The following is a 19,725-nucleotide window of genomic DNA, read 5'->3' on the forward strand; positions in this document are numbered from 1 at the left end:
AGATCTGTTTCTTGTTGAATAAACCCCCAGGGAAATGCCCTGGGAGGTAAACTGTGGAGAGGCTGGGCCCTTTCAGAAAAGGACAGAGAGGGCACAGGAAGAAAGGAGAGATGGACGTAGCCAAGCTTCTGTTCTTTACGGCCATCCTGCCTCCTGCTCGCCATGGTCTCCGCTCCCCTCTCAGTCCCCAGACCCCCATCCTCCTACATGCCAAACACTGGTAATGGTTCGGCTCACACACATGTCCTGTTTTTCAGGTATTTAATGGATATTTTGTCCACTTCTTTGCTCCTGAGAACATGGACCCAATTCCCAAAAACATCCTGTTTGTCATCGACGTTAGTGGCTCAATGTGGGGGATTAAAATGAAACAAGTGAGTAGCCGTGGGTTGCAGTGGTACCCAGGACACCCTGCCTTCTCTGATCTCCTCAGGATGGTGCAGTTGTTGGAGGCCCCTTCCCCCTAGAGCTAGTCTTAGTTCAGGCTGCTCACAAAGTAACACAGGCTGGGTGACCTCTAAACAGGAGAAATTTATCTCAAAACCCGCCTTTTTGAAAAATTTTGCTGCCGTATAACCTCTTCTCACTCTGCTCAGGCTTCTGCTTCATAGTCCTTTGGTTCTCCTGCATGACATTTTAGACTAATATCTTGCCATTGTGCATGAATAACTTTGAAAACGTTTAATGCACAGTTTTTCTAATTATGTTGTAATTCCTTGAGGGTGATCATTCCGTCTCATGTCTTCCAGTTTGGAGTTCTGCATAGGCTCCTTCAGTGTTAATGGTGTAGGTGCAATTGTGATCAAGGACATCCTTTATTTTCCTCATCAATCCACCCATTCAACCAGTTTGAACCAACCAATGACTCTCCATTCATTCAGCAATCATTTATGACCACCCAAGTGTTCACTGCTGTTCTAGGATCCTAAAGACGGAAAAGACTTGGCTCTGCCTACCTATCACCAGGTTCTCAGCAGTGGCACTTGCGACATTCGGGGCTGATGAATCCTGTGTCGTGGGGACCACACTGAAGATTGTAGGATGTTTAGCAACATCTGTTCACTAGATGCCATGGAACTCACCCTCCTGGTCATGACAATCAAAGATGTCTACAGAGGGCTTCCCTGGTGGTCCAGTGGCTAAGAATGGCTAAGAATTGGCCCTACAGTGCAGGAGACATGGGTTCGATCCCTGATCTGGGAAGATCCCACATGCCGCGAGGCAGCTAACCTGCAAACTGCAGCTAGAGAAAGCCTGCACACAGCAACAAACGCACAGCACAGCCAAAAATAAATAAGTAAAATTCAAAATAAAGAAAAGAATGAGAAAGAAGGTGGTCTTCTCCCCCTCCACACTTACAAAAGTGTCTTCAGACATTGCCACATGTCCCCTGGGGAGAAAATTATCCTCATTTGAGAACCACTGCCCTAATGCAACAGTTTATTTGTTCCTTCCTTCCCTCATTTAACAAGTATTTATTAAGCACCTGTCTTGCGTCAGGCACTTAGCTCATCACTGAAGTTTGAGATGACTGTTACACGCCCTGTGGACATGACACATCAAGCAGGCTATTGGCTCTGCAAGTCTGGTGTTCAGAAGTGAGGAATTGAGTGAGATATGCACTTAGGAGCCACCAGTGTGTAGAAGGTACTCATAACAATGAGACCAGGTGAGAACACCAAGGGGGAAGTGTAGATAAGAGAAGAAAACAAAGAGTGCGCCTTACACTATCCCAGTAACTAGGATAATTTGGGGAGAAGAGGAATCAGCAAAGAAGACTAAGCCAGCAATTCTTGTGGCCCAGGGGCTAAGACTCCGTGGTCCCAGTGCAGGTGACTGGGGTTCGATCCCTGGTCAGGGAACTATATCCTGCCCGCTGCAACTAACGATCCCACGTGCTGCAGTGAAGACCTAAGATTCCACGTGCTGCAGCTGATACTCAGTGCAGCCGAAATAATCTATACATTGAAGAAGAAAAAGCAGCCAATGAGAGGAGGAGAAAACCAAGAGTGTCCGAGGTTCTGGAAGAAGATGAGGAAGTTGTATGAGGACAGCAATGTGACCAGTTGGTCCAAATGCTGCTCAGATTGGGTCTGATGGGATGAGAAGAGTCCATTGGATTTAGCAACAGCCTTGATGAGCACAGTTTCAGTGGAGGGATGATGGTGAAAACCTGAACAGAGTGGGCTTCAGAGAGAACAGGAAAAGAAGATTTGGAGACAGTTTGCTTACAGTTCTTTCAAGGAATTTTATTGCAAAGGGAAACAGAGAAATGGGGGAAATGGGTACATTCAAGGTTTCTAAAGGCATGAGAAATTATGGCGTTATTGTATGTATGGAGATGTACCAATAGAGTGAAATGTATGATGCAGGAGAGGCAGGGGACAGACGCCAGAGCCACGCCTTTCAGTAGATAAGAGAGAGCCCAACCTAGCTCACCAGCGGATGGATTTGCATTAGGCAGAAATGCTTCTCCTAGTTCTGCATTACCAGGCATCAGGGAAAAGTGTATGGGCACAGATCCTGGCAGGGGGTGAGGTTTATGGTGACAGGGGTTGTAGAAATCTTCTGATGACTTCCATTTCTCAGTGAAGTAGGATTCCAGGTCATTAGCTGAGACAGGAAGAGGGAGGTGTTGGTGGTTTGAAGAGGAAGCAGATGAGAAGCAGGAATTAATGCGTGAGAAGGCTGAGTAGAGGGATTTGAGAAATACATTTGATTTTCAGGCACCACAAGGGGGACATCTGAGGCTCAGGATTCTCAGTATAAAGTCAGGCGGGTGAGACTGGTCACACATGACAAAACAAGACAGTAAAACTTTCAGTATCAAAATGCAGACAATACATGTTCGGACAGACTAGGAGACTGTTAGATCTGTGTTGACAGAGGCGGATTTATGAGGTTTGTGGGAGAACCATAGCTTGAGCCAGTGCTTAAAATGATGAATGATTGGGCTTCCTCATTTCTTCTTAGGTTTAGAGAGTATGTAGTAAGACCCTTCTCCATTCTCTCTCGAAATAGACGGTGGAAGCAATGAAGACCATTTTGGATGACCTTCGAACTGAAGACCATTTCTCTGTGGTTGATTTCAACCACAATGTTCGAACCTGGAGAAATGATTTAGTCTCAGCTACTAAAACACAGGTTGCAGATGCCAAGAATTACATTGAGAAAATCCAGCCCAGTGGAGGTGAGTGGGTTTAGCCTAAAGCCCAGTGAGAGACTCCCACAGGATTCAGTGGAGTCCTGAGAAATATGAGAATCAGTTGAGAAATATGATTCCTTACCCCAGTGGCCTTTGCCTTAATAATACATTTATTATTAAACAATGCATACTAAGTGCGTGGTGAAAGCATAATGCATACCCCATCCCCCACACATTTTTAACCATTCTGTCCTCAGAAAACGGTGTCAGTAAGTGACACTAGCTTTCTTATGACTCACAGAGTAAGAAAGACAAATACCATGTGATATCACTAAAATATGACATAAATGAACTTATCTAAGAAACGGACTCAGACATACAGAAGAGACTTGTGGTTGCCAAGGGGAAGCGGGGTGGGGCAGGGATGGATTGAGAGTTTGGCATTAACAGATGCTAACTGTTTTCTATAGAATGGATAAACAACAAGGCCTACTACTGTATAGCACAGGGAACTATCTTCAATATCCTGTGATAAGCCATAATGGAAAAGAACACAAAAAAGAATGTATATTATATATATATATGTAACTGAATTTCTTTGCTTTACAGCAGAAATTAACACAACATTGTATGTCAGCTAAACTTCAATTTAAAAAGGGGGGAAAAACACATAGAATAACACATAATTGTCTGCAGAACAGCATCCAAATAGGTCAAGGGCTGAATAAGTAACTTCACGTTGGTGGTTAATAAAATGACTGGTGCTTTGAAAGGGTTACTTCATCTCTAAAGGAACTGTTCACTATTAATACAAAGTGAATATTTTACTCCACTGGGGGATCTGGACCAGTCTGGGCAAAATTTGGAAAGCAGTTGAATGATTTGGATACTGAATGAACTACATGTAAGTCATCACCAGACAGATGAACCTGGGCTCAAGGCAAGAGGTGGTTGTTTCTGTGGAAACTCAGAGTATATAACAGACCAGCACATTCTCTGGCTTTCCCAGGCACAAATATCAACGAAGCCCTGTTGCGGGCCATCTTTATTTTGAATGAAGCCAATAACTTGGGAATGTTGGACCCCAACTCTGTCTCGCTGATCATCTTGGTGTCTGATGGGGATCCAACAGTAGGTAAGAACCCCTTCCATTTTAGTGATACATATTTTTCCTGTTGTTTCTTGGGAACGTGATTGGCTTAAAATGGGAACTCGAGTGGCATTTGCCTGAGTGTCTAAACCAGCTTGGGCTTCCCAAATGGCATAGTGGTATAGAATCCGCCTGTCAATTCAGGAGATGCAAGAGACACAAGTTCAATGTCTGGATCAGGAAGATCCCCTGGACCAGGAAATGGCAAACCCACTCTAGTATTCTTGCCTGGGAAATCCCATGGACAGAGGAGGCTGGCGGGCTACAGTCTGGGGGTTTGCAAAGAGTCGGACGCAACTTAGCAACTGAGCATACAGACAGCACTAAACCAGTTTAAACCCGTGCTTCCTAAAAGAAGAGTTCGTTTGACCCTGAAACACTCACCTCACTTAAAACAACCTCTAGATGTTTGGGAGGGGGATGCTGAATGCCTCAGCTTCACCTCCACAATCTGGGAACACTTGCATTTGAATTTGAGTCTATGCTAGGAGGATTGCTGATAGATACATACTAGTGCAGTGTCTTATCTCCTCAATGTAGCTACGTCGAAGCGTAAGTGCATTTTTAATTTGGACGAATTTTGCCAAACTGCCTTCCATGGATGTTCCCAAAATTTTGTGCCATTGCCTCCTCATTCCTTTCCTTCCTGTCCACATCAACTTTAGGTGAACTGAAACTGTCAAAAATCCAGAAGAATGTGAAGCAGAACATACAAGACAACATCTCCTTGTTCAGTTTGGGGATAGGATTTGATGTGGACTATGACTTTTTGAAGAGACTCTCCAATGACAACCGTGGGATCGCACAAAGGATTTACGGAAACCAGGACACTTCTGTCCAACTCAAGGTGACTTTGTTTTCTGTTCCTTTTTTGGTCATTGTTCACTCGAAATCATTCAGCTAGCAATATCTGATGCCTAAAAGAAGATGGCTGAATTCAAGTAAAAATTGTCATTATTTCAGCTGTGTTAGTTCCTTTCTCATGCACCCCACCCCCACTTGTATATCTGCTGTGACAGTGAGATGAGAGGCAGTTGACGGGTACCAAGGTCCCTACTCCCTGAACACGTCTTGGGAAGCACCATCAAAGTTTCTTGAATCTTCTCCAGTCCCACTACTTGTCAAGAGAACTGTTCTTCCTTGAAAGTACATTGGCATTGGGACTTCCCTGGTAGTCCAGGGGTTAAGACTGTACTTTCAATGAAAGGGGTGCAAGTTCAATCCCTAGTTGGGCAACTAACCTACATGCCAAGAAAATTTTTCTTAAAAAAAGGAAAAGTATATTGGCATCTTGGAAATCAACGTTTTATAATGCAACACAAAGCCAACTATAGCCTGTTTGTTTCCTTAAATATAAAGGATATGTATGCATCACTTGTTTATTTTGACTAAATGGACCAAAAAAAGATTAAGGAAAGGAAGAATATATTTTACCCTACCCTCTGTTGGTACCAAGTACCATGTATCAATAGGAGGTACTGTATATAAACCTGGGGACAGGTAAGAGACAGGTTCTAATTTAGGGATATCCACCCAGATGACTTATCTTATTATGAGTGTCCATGAGCTTTTCATGCTCGTCATAACAGAAAGAAAAAGTGCTGGGCTCTTGAACCAAGAGTAATCTTCTTCACAAGCCCTGGTCGTCTCTATTTCAGATCATGTAATAACTATGAGAATTTTCCATAGCTTTCCACAGAGATCTTGGAAGAATACTAAGCACCTGAAGAATCTCAGAGAAAAATGCTTCAGATTTGTAACGTGGTGTGAAAATAATGATTTCTCTGTTTCTTTCTTTTTTTTTTTTAATGAATTGTAGAAATTCTACAACCAGGTCTCAACTCCCTTGCTCCGGAATGTTCAGTTTAACTATCCCCAAACGTCAGTCACAGACGTCACTCAGAACAGTTTCCATAACTATTTTGGAGGCTCAGAGATCGTGGTGGCTGGAAAAGTGGACCCTAAGAAATTGGGACAGTTACAGAGCATTATCACGGCAACTTCGGTACTTTTGCTTATCTGCTAATTCTAAAAATATTCATTATCTCCTGGGTACATCTTGTATATTAATAGGCTGATAGCAGAATTCCAAGAATCACTTAGGTAGAATAAAAGCAAAAAGTGAAAAGGAAGTTCCTGAGAACACCTGTGCCATCTTCCCAACTATGGTGTAAATCCTTACCTCTTTCTTCTGAAACCCAAGCCCAGAGCCCAGAGGTTGGCACTTACTTCCTCTTGTGTGTTCTTTTGGATCATTTTGCCTCCCCCTGCAAGTTGCCTGCTACCCTGACTCACTCACAGTAGGTCCTTTAGAAAATGTGAACTGCTTAACTACAGTTCCACTCCCCTGGTGTCCTTCCATCGTCTAGGCCAACGCAGAGTTAGTCTTGGAAACCCTGGCTGAGATGGATGGCTTGGAGGATTTTCTATCCAAGGACAAGCATGCAGATCCTGATTTCACCAGGAAATTGTGGGCCTATCTGACCATCAACCAACTTCTAGCTGAACGGTAAGAAGACCATATGCCACAGGGATTTGCGAAAGGTTAGCCGAGGTTACTTGACGTCACAGTCAAAAAAGAGTTTGGAACCAAGAAAGGCAGCAAATTATTTCAGGGTTTGGAGTATTCATTTCCACTGGTTTCAAGCACTTTGGGGGCTTCCCAGATGGCACTCGTTGTAAAGAACTCACGTGCAAATGCAGGAGACATAAGAGACGTGGGTTTGATCTCTGGGTTGGCAACCCACTCCAGTATTTTTGCCTGGAGAATCCCATGGACAGAGGAGCCTGGCAGGCTACAGTCCATAGAGTTACAAAGAATCGGACACGACTGAAGTAACTTGGCATGCATGCATGCAAGCACTTTTAACTAAAGCGGGGTTCACTCTCTTTTTTCTTGATGGATAACAAGCATACAGTAAAGCGTGTGATGTGTATTCATTTAAATGTACAGTTTAATGAATTTTAACTACGTCACCCATGTCATCAGTACTGGGTCCAGTTTCAGAGCACTTCTTTCATCTCTGAGTCTCCTTCATTCTTCTTCACACTCAACACCTACCTCTTGCCCTGAGTAGAAGTCACTCTTCTGACCCCTGTCGCTATTAGTTGTCTATGACAAAATTTCTTACAGTGATACAAACTGTATTCTTTTGTTTCTGGCTTCTTGCACTCCATATGATGTCTGTGAGGTTCATCCATCTCATTGCAGTGGGTATCATGAATTCATTTGCATGAATTCATTGCATAGTTAATGTCCAAAGAGAAATTTAAGGTTATTGCAATTCTGATATCACCTAAGGACTTCCTATAGATATTGTTTCATCTCTGGCTTCTCAGCTGACTGGTGTTTAAATGCTCCAATACAAAAACTATGTTTCTAGAGAAATGTATGTTTCTTTGACCACCATCAGGATTATGGGGTGGGGTTGGGGTCGGTCTTTGGTGAGGAAAGTGACTGCTCCTCAGCCCCTCCACCTATTTGATCAGATTCTTGGGAAGGGGGAGCAGATTGGTCTGAATGAATTTGGGCAAAATGAAATATAGAGGTATAACTATACTCAAAAAATCCATGATGTCAATAAGATTATAAAACAGACACACGATTGTAAACTGTGGCTTTAGAGTGAGTGAGCAATGTCTCCTCCCCTTTAGAAAGGCAACTGGGTAATTTAAAGGGATATAGCAAATTGGTGCTGAAGTTAAACATTGATTTTTAAAACAAAACGATCCCTTAAATCAGTGGTTGCCAGCACGTGGGGAGCAGGAAGGATGCATGGGGGGTGGGGGTTAGGACCGTGAAACTACTCTGCTTGACACTGTAATGATGGATACCTGTTGTGATACATTGGTCCAAGCCCACTGAATGTACAGCACAAGCATGACCCTTGATGTCGGCTGTGGACTTTGGGTGATGATGACGTGTAGATGTAGATGTATTGATTCGACACATGTACCACTTCTCATGGGAGACGCTGAGAAGGGGGAGGCTATCGCGTGGGGGAGGGGCAGGGAGTAGATATAAAATCGCTATGTTCTGCTCAGTTTCACTGTGAGTATGAAACTGCTCTGAAAAATAGTCTGGATGTGTGGTCACCAAGGGGGATTGAGTGGGGTGGGGAACGCAGGAGGAGTTTGGGAGGTGGGGGCTAGCAAATGTAACCTGTTCCATGTAGAATGGATAAACAACAAGGGCCTACTGTCTGGCACAGAGAACTATATTCAGTATCCTATAATAAACCATCATGGAAAAGAATACTTTAAAAAAGAATGTAAATGTATATATATGTGTGTATATATGTATGTGTAACTGAATCACTTTCCTGTACAGCAGAAATTAACACAACATTGTAAAGCAATTATACTCCAGTTAAAAAGTACATTAAAAAAGAGTAAAAATGACTAATTTCCAGAAAACTCAAAAAAAAAAAAAAAAGACTCTCCTAAGGACAACAAAAAAACATATATTTTTGTTGTTATTGCTAATTTAATGAGGAACATTCATAAAAATAAATTTCAGATCCATCAAAAAAAAAGAAAATAACAATGTAAATCAACTGTACTTCATTAAAAAGAAAATAATAATCATAATCCGTTTAAAAAGTTCCAAGAGAGAGGCTCAAAAGGGAGGGGATATATATATATTAATATCATTATGACTGATTCTCATTGTTATACGCAGTAACAAACACAGCATAGTAAAGCAATTTTTCACCAATTAAAAAATAAAAGAAGAAATAAAAAAAATTCCTTCCTTCAGGGTACATAACTAGGTAAAGCACTAAGCTTCACGGAGCCGGCTCGTTCTGTTTTCCCTCGTGGCCCCCAGAGTCCTGGTTGACCCCAGAAGTATCGGAATTTGGTCTTGTGATGCTATCCAATGTCTCTGTTTCCCGAACATAGGAGCCTGGCTCCTACAGCTGCTGTGAAAAGGGAAATTACAAAGATGATCCTGCAGATGTCTCTGGATCACCACATAGTGACCCCCCTCACGGCGATGGTGATTGAGAATGAGGCCGGGGATGAACGTATGCTAGCAGACTCCCCTCCGCAGGACCATTCCTGCTGTTCAGGTGAGTCTCCCTACCTGGAGAAGAAGTATTCCGGTCGGTTTTCTTATCCTGCAGCAAGGTCCTCCATCCCCTCCTCTCTCCATCGCTAGCCCGTCTCCTCGTCCCAATCCTGTGTCCTTCACTTGGGTGTCCTCCACCCAATCCAGGTGACCCTCCTGCCAGTTGACTTCGGTGACAGTTCATCGCTGCCATCTTCGAACATGTTTGCTCACTTGTCTTCCAAAGAAATTCTGAAAATCTGTGTACTCCCCTCACACATTATTTAAATCAACATTAAAAAATTCTCACCTTCTTTAAATAGTTACAACAAATTTCATTCATGATGACACATGGAGCTGAAAGAGAGAGAACCCAGAAATAAAAATAATTCTAGAAAAATCTAGCTGAGAACCGCTGGCGTTGGTCTGCATAAATCCAATTCTTAAAATTTTAAGCAGCTTCTATGGAAAAGTAAACCCAGAAATGAATGGATACAGTTTTCTCCACGCAGGTGCCCTGTATCACGGCAGCAAAGTGACCCCAAATTCAGTCCCATCGTGGGTCAACCCTTCGCCAGCGCCAAAGGTCCCAATGCCTGCTGTCAGTGCTCAGGTGCTTGAGTCAACCCCTCCACCACATGTGATGAGAGGTAAGAGGATGAACGCTCTGGGATGGAAGAGATGCACCTCTCGTGTGGGGAGGGCCAGTGGGTATCCGTGAAAAGGACATTCTCTTTGGAGATTGTTCACGACACTCACGTGAACTTGCATTACTTAACAGTCAACACTTCATGTCCTTTATCGTGAAAACAGGCATCATGATTCTATACATGACTGGGTTGTTGATGAAATGTGAAACCATCTTTAAAGAGCTAGCATGTAATAGTCACTCAATAAACAGGTGAAGCTATCCATCTTAGGATCAAAAATATTTGAATGTTATTTCCTGTAGAATTGCACTGTTGTTATTGTTTAGTGGCTAAATCATGTCCCACTGTTTGCAACCCCATGGAGTATAACCCACCAGGCTCCTCTGTCTATGGGATTTCCCAGGCAAGAATAGTGGAGTGGGTTGCTATTTCCCTCTCCAGGGGATCTTCTTGACTGTGGGATGGAACCTGCATCTCCTGCCTCTCCTCCATTGGCAGGCACATTCTTTACCACTGAGTCACCTGTTCAGTTCAGTCGCTCAGTCATGTCCAACTCTTTGTGACCACATGGACCACAGCATGCCAGGCCTCCCTGTCCATCACCAACTCCCGGAGTCCACCCAAACTCATGTCCATTGAGTCGGTGATGCCATCCAACCATCTCATCCTCTGTCGCCCCCTTCTCCTCCTGCCCTCAATCTTTCCCAGCATCAGGGTCCTTTCAAATGAGTCAACTCTTCACATGAGGTGGCCAAAGTACTGGAGTTTCAGCTTCAGCATCAATTCTTTCAATGAACACTCAGGACTGATCTCCTTTAGGATGGACTGGTTGGATCTCCTTGCAGTCCAAGGGACTCTCAAGAGTCTTCTCCAACACCACAGTTCAAAAGCATCAATTCTTTGGCGCTCAGCTTTCTTTATAGTCCAACTCTCACATTCATACATGACCACTGGAAGCCACCTGAGGAGCCTGTAAAACTGCATTATCATCACATTATTTGCAGGACTATTTGTTAATTTGCTTGCTTGGTTTTAACAGTGTATTTGAAAATCCTAGTTTTGCTCAGTGTTTAAAAATCTAGAGCTAGAGACCTTGGTTCTGTGTTTTAATGAGGCCCTCTTGTGCCCAGCTCCTACACAAAATCAATTAACGAAGTATTTACTGATGACAGAGCATGGGCTTGATGGTGTGAGGAGTGCAGAGCAGGCCAAGACTCTGTTTGTGCTCTGCTTGAGTTGACCCTGCATGTCTTGCTCCCACACACACTTGAAGGAGCACATCAGGATGGTTGGGAGAATCAGTTTGTAGTCAGACAGTGCGACTTTAAGTCATGGCTGTGCCACTTACTAACTCTGTGATGTGACCTTGGGCAAGTCACTGGTCCTCTGCAGGACTGCAGTGAGACTTAGTTAATGTTTGCAGAGAGCTTAGTGACAGTGTCTGGAAAACAGCAACCTTTCACTGGACGGTACCCTGCTCTTTTGACTTTATTCTGGAGAACACAACCACTGCAGCTCCTAATTCAGGCCTTTCTCTTCAGTCCCTCCAGTTCTGAGGCTCAAAGCCTGACAGTGTGAAATTACTCCTCTCCACCCGGTCACCAGATACTGTGGCTTCCACCAGATGTCTCTTGAATTTCTCTCCCCACCCCTCCCCAAACCAAGTCACCGTGCTAGTTCCTGCATTTAACATTTCTTGCTCTAATGACTGCTGTCTTAGCTACTAAATGGTCTTCCTGTGTGTACTTTCTGATACTTAATTCATACTGAGACCAGTAATTGTAACATTGGGTCGGCCAAAAAGTTCGTTTGGGTTTTCCTGTAATGTCGTACAAAAAAACTAAATGAACTTTTGGGCCAACCCACTAAAATGGGGTCAAATCATATTACATTTATTCTCTAAAACCTTTAAAAGTTCCCCGACAGAATAAAGGTCTGTTCTGTAGCAGGGTGGTCCATGGTCTCTAAGACCTACATTCTTGGTCTTATCAAAAACCCATTCTCCAGGTACCTTGAGTTACTATCCAGACAAATCTTCAACTTCTCTCCCTCCCTCCATACCTTTACCCATTCTGTCCACTCAAGGATAGAATCTCTCTCTCTCTCTCGTGTCTTTTACCTACCAGTCTTCTCCTACCTTCAAGGCTTCATTCAAAAGCCAACTCTTTCAATTGTTTTCTCTTTTTGGCCACACCATGGTATGCAGGATCTTAGTATCCCCTGCCCCCTGCCACCAACCAGGGATCAAACCCATGCCCGCTGCAGTGGAAGTGCAGACTCTCAACCACTCGCCCACCAGGGAAGTCTCCGCCCACCCTTTCATAAGGTCCTTCTCCACTTGCCTGAGTGGAATTGATCCTCCTTTCATCTTCATTCCCAGAGCGTTGTGCTTTGGTCATTTTTCTATCGTTTACTTTATTCCATCTCATATGAGTGCTTGGGTCTGCCTTCATGAAAAAAAAATGATATTCTGTTAAAGGAAAAAGATTAGTCATGACATCTGTGAAGGCACAGTAAGGAAGATTTTATTCAAGGGGATGTAGGTACGACTACATTGGGGTATTGCAGTGGGGTACAGAGATTGGACTCATTCTGAACACACCATGGGAAACTGGGCGTTTATAGACAAAAACAGGGTCAGTGGATGGAAGATTACTAAGAGGAAGCATCCGTGGGTAAAGGGGGTCCGGTTAAACTGACCTAACAGGGCTTCCCTGATAGCTCAGTTGGTAAAGAATCCACCTGCAATGCAGGAGACCCCGGTTCAATTTCCTGGGTCAGGAAGATCTGCTAGAGAAGGGATAGGCTACCCACTCCAGTATTCTTGGGCTTCCCTTGTGGCTCAGCTGGTAAAGAATCTGCCTGCAATGCGGGAGACCTTGGTTCGATCCCTGGGTTGAGAAGATAACCTGGAGAAGGGAAAGGCTACCCACTCTAGTATTCTGGCCTAGAGAATTCTATGGACTGTATAGTCCACGGGGGTTGCAAAGAGTTGGACACGACTGAGCAACTTTCACTTCACTTCAACAGGATTCTTGCTGAAGGTAGGCCGAGGGATCAGACCTCACCTAGTGGGGGGCCGGGGCGGGGGAGGAACCTGATTAAGATACAAAGGTGATCAGATATGGAGGGTGGAGGATTCTAGCTAAACCTCCTTAGTAGGATTTTTGCTAAAATTGGACAATGCAGAGATGAACACAGAGGTCCTGAATTTTAGGTTGAACTTGAAGAGTTCAGGGAAAGCTGAGTTTATTCAAAGACAGAATCTTTGTCATGCCATTAAATTGTTCCTATCTTGAAGGTAGGGACCATGACTTTTATAGCTACACCAAACACTGCCTAATTCAAAGCTTTGCACATAATTTGTTTTTTTCTCACTAAATATTTGTTGAATGGTTAAACAAACAAACAAAAAAGATCAGCCAAAATAATGGTGTCTAGTAACAAAAGAGTACTTTCTTGAGAACAGTTTGATCCTTGATTGCTCTTGGAATTGATTGATACTAATTTGTAAGCCAACAGGTAATATGTCTTTTTTATTTTTATGCAGCGTGTTAGATACAGGTACTTTGTCTATATAAACATTCACTGTATACACATATATGTTGTTGTTCAGTTGCTAAATCATGTCCAACTCTTTGTGACCCTATGGACTATAGCCTGCCAGGCTCCTCTGTCCTTCAGTCTCTCCTGGAGTTTGCTCAAATTCATGTCTGTTGAGTCGGTGATGCTATCTAACCATCTCGTCCTCTGCCACCTCCTTCTGCTATGCATATGTATATGTAGTGCATATGTAGTATGTGTATAGTGTGTGTGTGTGTGCGCTTGTGTTTCTTCTTCCTTATGTCTTTCTTTTTTAAATGTTTTATTTATTATTTATTTATTTGACTGTACAGGGTCTTAGCTGCAGCATGTGGAATCTAGTTTCCTGACCAAGGATAAAACCCAGGCCCCCTGCATTGGGAGGGCAGAGTCTTAGTCACTGGATCACCAGGAAAGTCCCCCTTATTCATTTTTCTCTCTAGCCAAGAACATATGGCGTGGCTACAGAATGAGTATCCACTCTGTACAATAACCTAGAACTTGATGGCAGCTCCATGAAGAGGGGACAGTACTTGGACCCTGGGTCCCTGGTGCCTAGAAGAGTACCTGGCATATAATAGGAGCCCAATAAACATTTGTTCTTGTGAAATTGAAGATGTTCGGCAATAAAATACTGTTCAAAATAATCTTCTTTTCTATGATTTTGCTTAGTTTCATTTTCTTTGTATATTTTCCAGTTGAAAATGACCCACACTTCATCATCTACCTACCAAAAAGCCAAAAGAATATTTGTTTCAATATTGACTCAGAACCTGGAAAAATCCTCAACCTTGTTTCTGATCCAGAATTAGGTAAGATAAAAATATACTATATTTGAATTCGACTACTAGGTCACAATCATTCTTTGCTATTGTTTTTATCTGGATTTCTTTCTTTCCCACCTTAATAAAAGTGTTTTATATATTATATATAGGACTTCCTAGGGGGTGCAGTGGTAAAGAACCCGCCTGCCAATGCAGGAGACTCGGGTTTGATCCCTGGGTCAGGGAGATCCCCTGGAGGAGGAAATGGCAACCCACTCCAGTATTCTTGCCTGGAGAATTCCACGGACAGAGGATCCTGGAGTGCTATAGTCCATAGGGTTGCAGAGAGTTGGACATGACTGAGTACAGCACAGCATATTTTTCAAGCTATATTCTTCAAGCTCTAATAGTAAGAAATTAATTATAAATATATTCTTGTTTGAACTATTATAGGTACAGTACTCTGAGTATAAACTAGCAGAACTTGTGATATAATTCATTTAAACCATAAAAAATTATAAAATGTAAATTACAAAGGAAAAAATGATGTGTAAATCCTGAAGCAAAATAAAACAATAATTTCCCATATTGTCATGTTTTATAAATTTGAGTTATCGTGCTCACATGTGCCAAAAAAAAAAAAAAAATAGCACATGGGACAGAAAAAAACTTGTTTCTTTCCCTGCAGGGATTTTGGTCAACGGACAGCTCGTTGGTGCCAAGAAGCCCAAGAATAAAAAACTCAGCACCTATTTTGGGAAACTGGGATTTTATTTCCAGCGTGAAGATGTGAAGGTAGAAATCAGCACGGAGACCATCTCCCTGACCGGGGGGTCCCGGACATCCGTCTTGTCCTGGTCTGACACGGCCCACGTGCTCAATCAGAGGCAAGTACTGTTACATCCGGACTCAGGTGCTACCTCGACCCATGAGCCCATCAACCAACCCAGACGTCGGTGACACAGAGAACTCAAAATCCTCATTTTAAATGTGAGGAAGTCCAGGTTCAGAAAAGATTGTGTTCCTTCCTTGCCCTGCTCTTGGCGGTAGAGTCTGTGTGTTTTGGTCATGGTGCGTCTCAGCATATCCTAGCACCCGGCGTACAGTAGGGACTCAGTAAGGACGCGTTGGACAAGTGAATGAAGCCATCAGCTGAAAGCCAGGCAGCTGTGTCAGGGCGTGCTCAGAAACCCTGGGTCGTTGTCTTATGAGTAATATCTTCCCATGAGTATCTGTTCATTGTTGATACAGAAACGTATACACTGACAGAATTCCAGTGCTAGGAGATACACCAACATTCTGTGATGAAAACATTTTAAAGCTCTTAGAAAACTGGGGTGGCGTGGGGGGGTTTGTACTGGGCAGGGTGAAGTCATGTTCGGGGTGGGAGAGGAATGATTTGCTAAGTGAGTCAGTTCTAGGGACTTCACACTTCCAGTGCAGGGGCCGTGAGTTCGATCCCTGGTCGGGGAGCTAGAGGCTACATGCTGCAACTAAGAGATTCCATATACTGCAACGGAGATCTCAGATCCTGCAAGCTGTAACTAAGACCCAGTGCAGCCAAATATATATTAAATTAGTGTTTAAAAAAAAACAATAAAAAATAAAGCAAGTCAGTTCTAGAAACATGCATTCCTCTTTTATAATTTTTGAGTGAGGTGAAAGTAGCTCAGTTGTGTCTGACTCTTTACCTCTAGCTGGCAATCTAGCTCACGCAGGAGCTTCAGTAGACCTAACTATTTTTTCTCTACACCTGGCCGGTGTCTCATGCAGGCGACTGCATGGACTATAGCCCACAAGGGTCCTCTGTCCATGGAATTCTCCAGGCAAGAATACTGGAGTGGGTGGCCATTTCCTTTTCCAGGGATCTTCCCGACCCAGGATGGAACCAGGAATTGGAGGATAATTGTTTTACAATGTTGTGTCATTAATTCCTTTCTGCCTTCCCACTAGGGTGCTTGTTTCTGTGAAGAAGGAGAAAACTGTGACTATCACCCTGCATAAAGAGATATTCTTCTCTGTTTTACTTCATCGCGTTTGGAAGAAGCACCCAATCAATGTCGACTTTTTGGGAATCTACATCCCGCCTACAAACAAGTTTTCTCCTAATGTGCATGGGCTGATAGGTAAAGTGTCCCTGGACCATCTGGCTGGTGTGGGACTGGCCACCCTAGGTCTTGAGCAACTTTGCCTCAAGGTTAGAATGTTTGGTTAGAATGTGGAAAAGTGACAGGATGGAGTGGAGGCTTCAGGAGGACTCACACTCTGCACCTGGGTCTTAATTTATGAAGGTGCCTGAGTGACACAGAAAGAGTTCAGTGTCATTGAGAGAGTGTAATATTTGTCACTGTTCACAGTTTCCATAGAAACACGAAGTGCATCTTGCCATGCAGGGCCATGGGGAGAAAGCCAGATTTGGGTCAGGAACCAGAAGCAGAAACAAGGTCTAGGCTAGAACCTTTACTCTGTGGCAGAGACAAGACAGAGCAGGTGGTGTGGGGTTGGTTGGCTTGGTAATTGCAGCAGGCGTTAGGTTACAGGATGTCTTTCCTTGCACGGTACCCGGCTCAGGAATGATGCCTCTGGGTCTCACAGGCCAGAGAGAAGAGGCCTGGCTCTGGCTTGGTTCATTTGAAGATTCCAGCTGGGCTCCTGGCTGAGTCCTTTGCTGTCTTTCATATTTGGCTTTCCCAGGGAGGGGTAGATGGAGTGTTTAAGATATCAAACATCATAAGATACAGAGAATAAAACACATGATTCCTCTAACAAAGCAGTGCAGGGCGACTCAGTCATGCTAGAGCCAGGACTGTTTGCTGCTCCAGACAAGGTTTACCCAGGGCTGGGCTTTCATCACCAACTGGGCAGATAAAGAGAACGGATGAACACACTTTAAATTTTATGCTGCAGATTTTTTTTTTCACTGAAGAGAAGTGAACTGGCTTAGGAAGTCTGTGATAATGAACAGGGTGTCCACGTAAACCTTCCCTACTTTGTAAAGATCTATGGCAATTTAAGTGTATACTAGCATCAATACTTTGGCCACCTGATGTGAGCTGACTTATTGGAAAAGACCCTGATGCTGGGAAGGACTGAGGGCAAGAGGAGAAGGGGGCGACAGAGGAGATGGTTGGATGACATCAGCAGCTCCATGGACATGAGCAAACTCCAGGAGATGATGAGGGACAGGGAGGCCTGGCGTGCTGCAGTCCATGGGGTCACAAAGAGTCAGACATGACTGAGCAACTGAACAACAAATAGCATCATGAACCAACTTTGGTTTTTTGGTTTGAGCAGTGCTGTCAGGTGCTGACCTTCAGGGCATTCGCGTTTACTTAGGGTCCAGCTGATCAGCCTCATTGTCTAATGACCGCAAGGTTTGCAGCATGGCTCTGCCCTCAGGAAGGACCCACCCCTTTCCATCTGAATCTTTTCCCTCTTAACACATCTTTCTATCCCAGAAAGTCTGAGAGGGACCCAAATGCAGCTCGGATCACGTGACCAGCTTGCCCTTTTGTCACCCCTTGAGTTGCATTAAATAAACATCTCGACCTTGTCTCATAGGCCAGTTCATGAATGAGCCAAAGATCCATGTCTTCAACGAGCGACCGGGAAAGGACCCTGAGAAGCCAGAGGCAAGCATGGAGGTGAAGGGACAAAAGCTGGTTGTCACCAGGTAGGTCTCAGATGGGTAAGACGGGAACAGAAGGGGCGCCTGTGAGGATTGGACTCACAGGGCAAAATAGAAGAAGTAAGCCCATTAGTTGTGTTTACCTGAAGTTCAAATTTAACTGGCATCCTGTTTTTATTTATCCCCCTTTTTTCTTCTTTTGGCCATGCCCCACAGCACGTGGGGTCTTAATTCCCTCACCAGGGATGGAAACTGTGCCCCCTATGTTAGGGTGCGAGGGAAGTCCCAACATCCTCTGTTCTTATTTGCTGAATCTGGCAGCTTCTTCCTTGCTGTGAGCTAATCTGGAGACTATACCAGCCCTAGCTGACCTTGAGAACACAGCCGCCAGCCAGTTCTCGCTGCTTCCTTGCCCTTTGCGTGCCCCATGACCAGAAAGAGGACTGGCCCTGAATCCTTGGGCCTCCCCTCTGCCAAGGTAGAAGATGAAAAACAAGAAAAAAAGAAAGTGAATTTGCACTCCTTACCTTCCTGGGACTATATTGGTCAATCTCTATACAGGTTATTTGAATTTCTAAGGACACCCTGCTTACTCTCTGTCTTTCTAAACCAAGTCCCAGACTGTTATTTTGTAAGACTCAGGGAAATGGGGAAGGGAGGGGTGTTAGCAGATACAGTGTTGCATGTGCACTCAGGTGTGTGTGACTCTTTGCGACATCATGGATGTAGCCAGCCAGGCTCCTCTGTCCATGGAATTTTCCAGGCAGGGATATTGGAGTGGGTTACCATTTCCTTGGGATCTTGCCGACTGAGGGATGGAACCTGAGTCTCCGGTATCTCCTGCATTGGCAGGTGGATTCTTTACACCAAGCCAACTGGAAAGCCTAGAGATGGTGCTAGAAGTGGGCAGAATAGAGAGAGGGAGAGCGTGTGTGTCTTTTCCGGACACGCAGGCTGGCCCCGCCCTGGTCTGTTTCCTAACCTTGCTCACGCTCTCTTGCAGGGGTCTGCAGAAGGATTACCGGACAGACAGAGTGTTTGGAACGGATGTTCCCTGCTGGTTTGTGCACAACAGCGGGAAAGGCTTCATCGACGGGCACTACAAGGATTACTTTGTGCCTCAGCTCTATAGCTTCCTCAGACGGCCTTAAAAGTTTATAGCTGGGGAAATTCTCAGTAAAAAATATAGTTTTTTTTCCCCTGCCACCTTTGTAGTCATTCTTGAGTTTCAATAATCAAAACCTAACCAGACATCAAGGTGGTTGATAAAACCTATTAACACAGCTGAAGAAAATACTTTGCCAAGAAGTTTTAGGATGTTGTTATTTGCAGATGCGAAGTTGTGTTCATTGAGGTGCAGAGGAAAGCCGCTTTGGCGAGTCAAGCCATCATCTGGACAGAGTCCTGGGTTTGGCATTTACTGGGAGGACTTCACTATGGTTGAGTGTCAGGTCCTCGGCTTTACAACTGAATATATTTTTAGGTTGTCAGTTACACAGGAAGTTAAATTATGAGGTTATCTGGTGAACTTTGAATAAGAATAGGGGAAGTCACTTACCTTGTTTTGTAGTTTTATAAATCTGTCACCCAACCTTGCTAAGACACCTATGATGGTCCATCATGCTTAATCAAAATTCCCTCCTTGGAACTGGCCTCAAAGACCCTTTTTAGTCCAGGAAGACTGTATTAGTTAGGGTTCTCCTAAGAGAACTAGTGGGATGGCTGTATCATATATACATATATACACACACTACAC

General features: G+C 43.9%; 1 protein-coding gene across 1 annotated transcript in view; it reads left to right on the forward strand.

Annotated features, from left to right (window-relative positions):
• ITIH2 (inter-alpha-trypsin inhibitor heavy chain 2) overlaps positions 1 to 19,175 on the forward strand; it is a 30,854-nt gene extending 11,679 nt beyond the window's left edge. The window contains exons 9-21 of the mRNA XM_043884694.1: positions 258 to 374; positions 3,022 to 3,190; positions 4,155 to 4,280; positions 4,961 to 5,142; positions 6,115 to 6,300; positions 6,665 to 6,804; positions 9,198 to 9,367; positions 9,858 to 9,995; positions 14,276 to 14,389; positions 15,030 to 15,228; positions 16,295 to 16,467; positions 17,903 to 18,014; positions 18,973 to 19,175. Coding sequence (XP_043740629.1) covers positions 258 to 374; positions 3,022 to 3,190; positions 4,155 to 4,280; positions 4,961 to 5,142; positions 6,115 to 6,300; positions 6,665 to 6,804; positions 9,198 to 9,367; positions 9,858 to 9,995; positions 14,276 to 14,389; positions 15,030 to 15,228; positions 16,295 to 16,467; positions 17,903 to 18,014; positions 18,973 to 19,120 — 1,974 coding nt within the window. The 3' untranslated portion in view covers positions 19,121 to 19,175. The remainder of the gene's footprint in view (positions 1 to 257; positions 375 to 3,021; positions 3,191 to 4,154; positions 4,281 to 4,960; positions 5,143 to 6,114; positions 6,301 to 6,664; positions 6,805 to 9,197; positions 9,368 to 9,857; positions 9,996 to 14,275; positions 14,390 to 15,029; positions 15,229 to 16,294; positions 16,468 to 17,902; positions 18,015 to 18,972) is intronic.
• The last annotated feature ends 550 nt before the right edge of the window (positions 19,176 to 19,725 follow it).

The sequence above is a fragment of the Cervus elaphus genome, chromosome 23, assembly GCF_910594005.1.
Source record: "Cervus elaphus chromosome 23, mCerEla1.1, whole genome shotgun sequence".
In the NCBI taxonomy this organism is placed as follows: domain Eukaryota; kingdom Metazoa; phylum Chordata; class Mammalia; order Artiodactyla; family Cervidae; genus Cervus; species Cervus elaphus.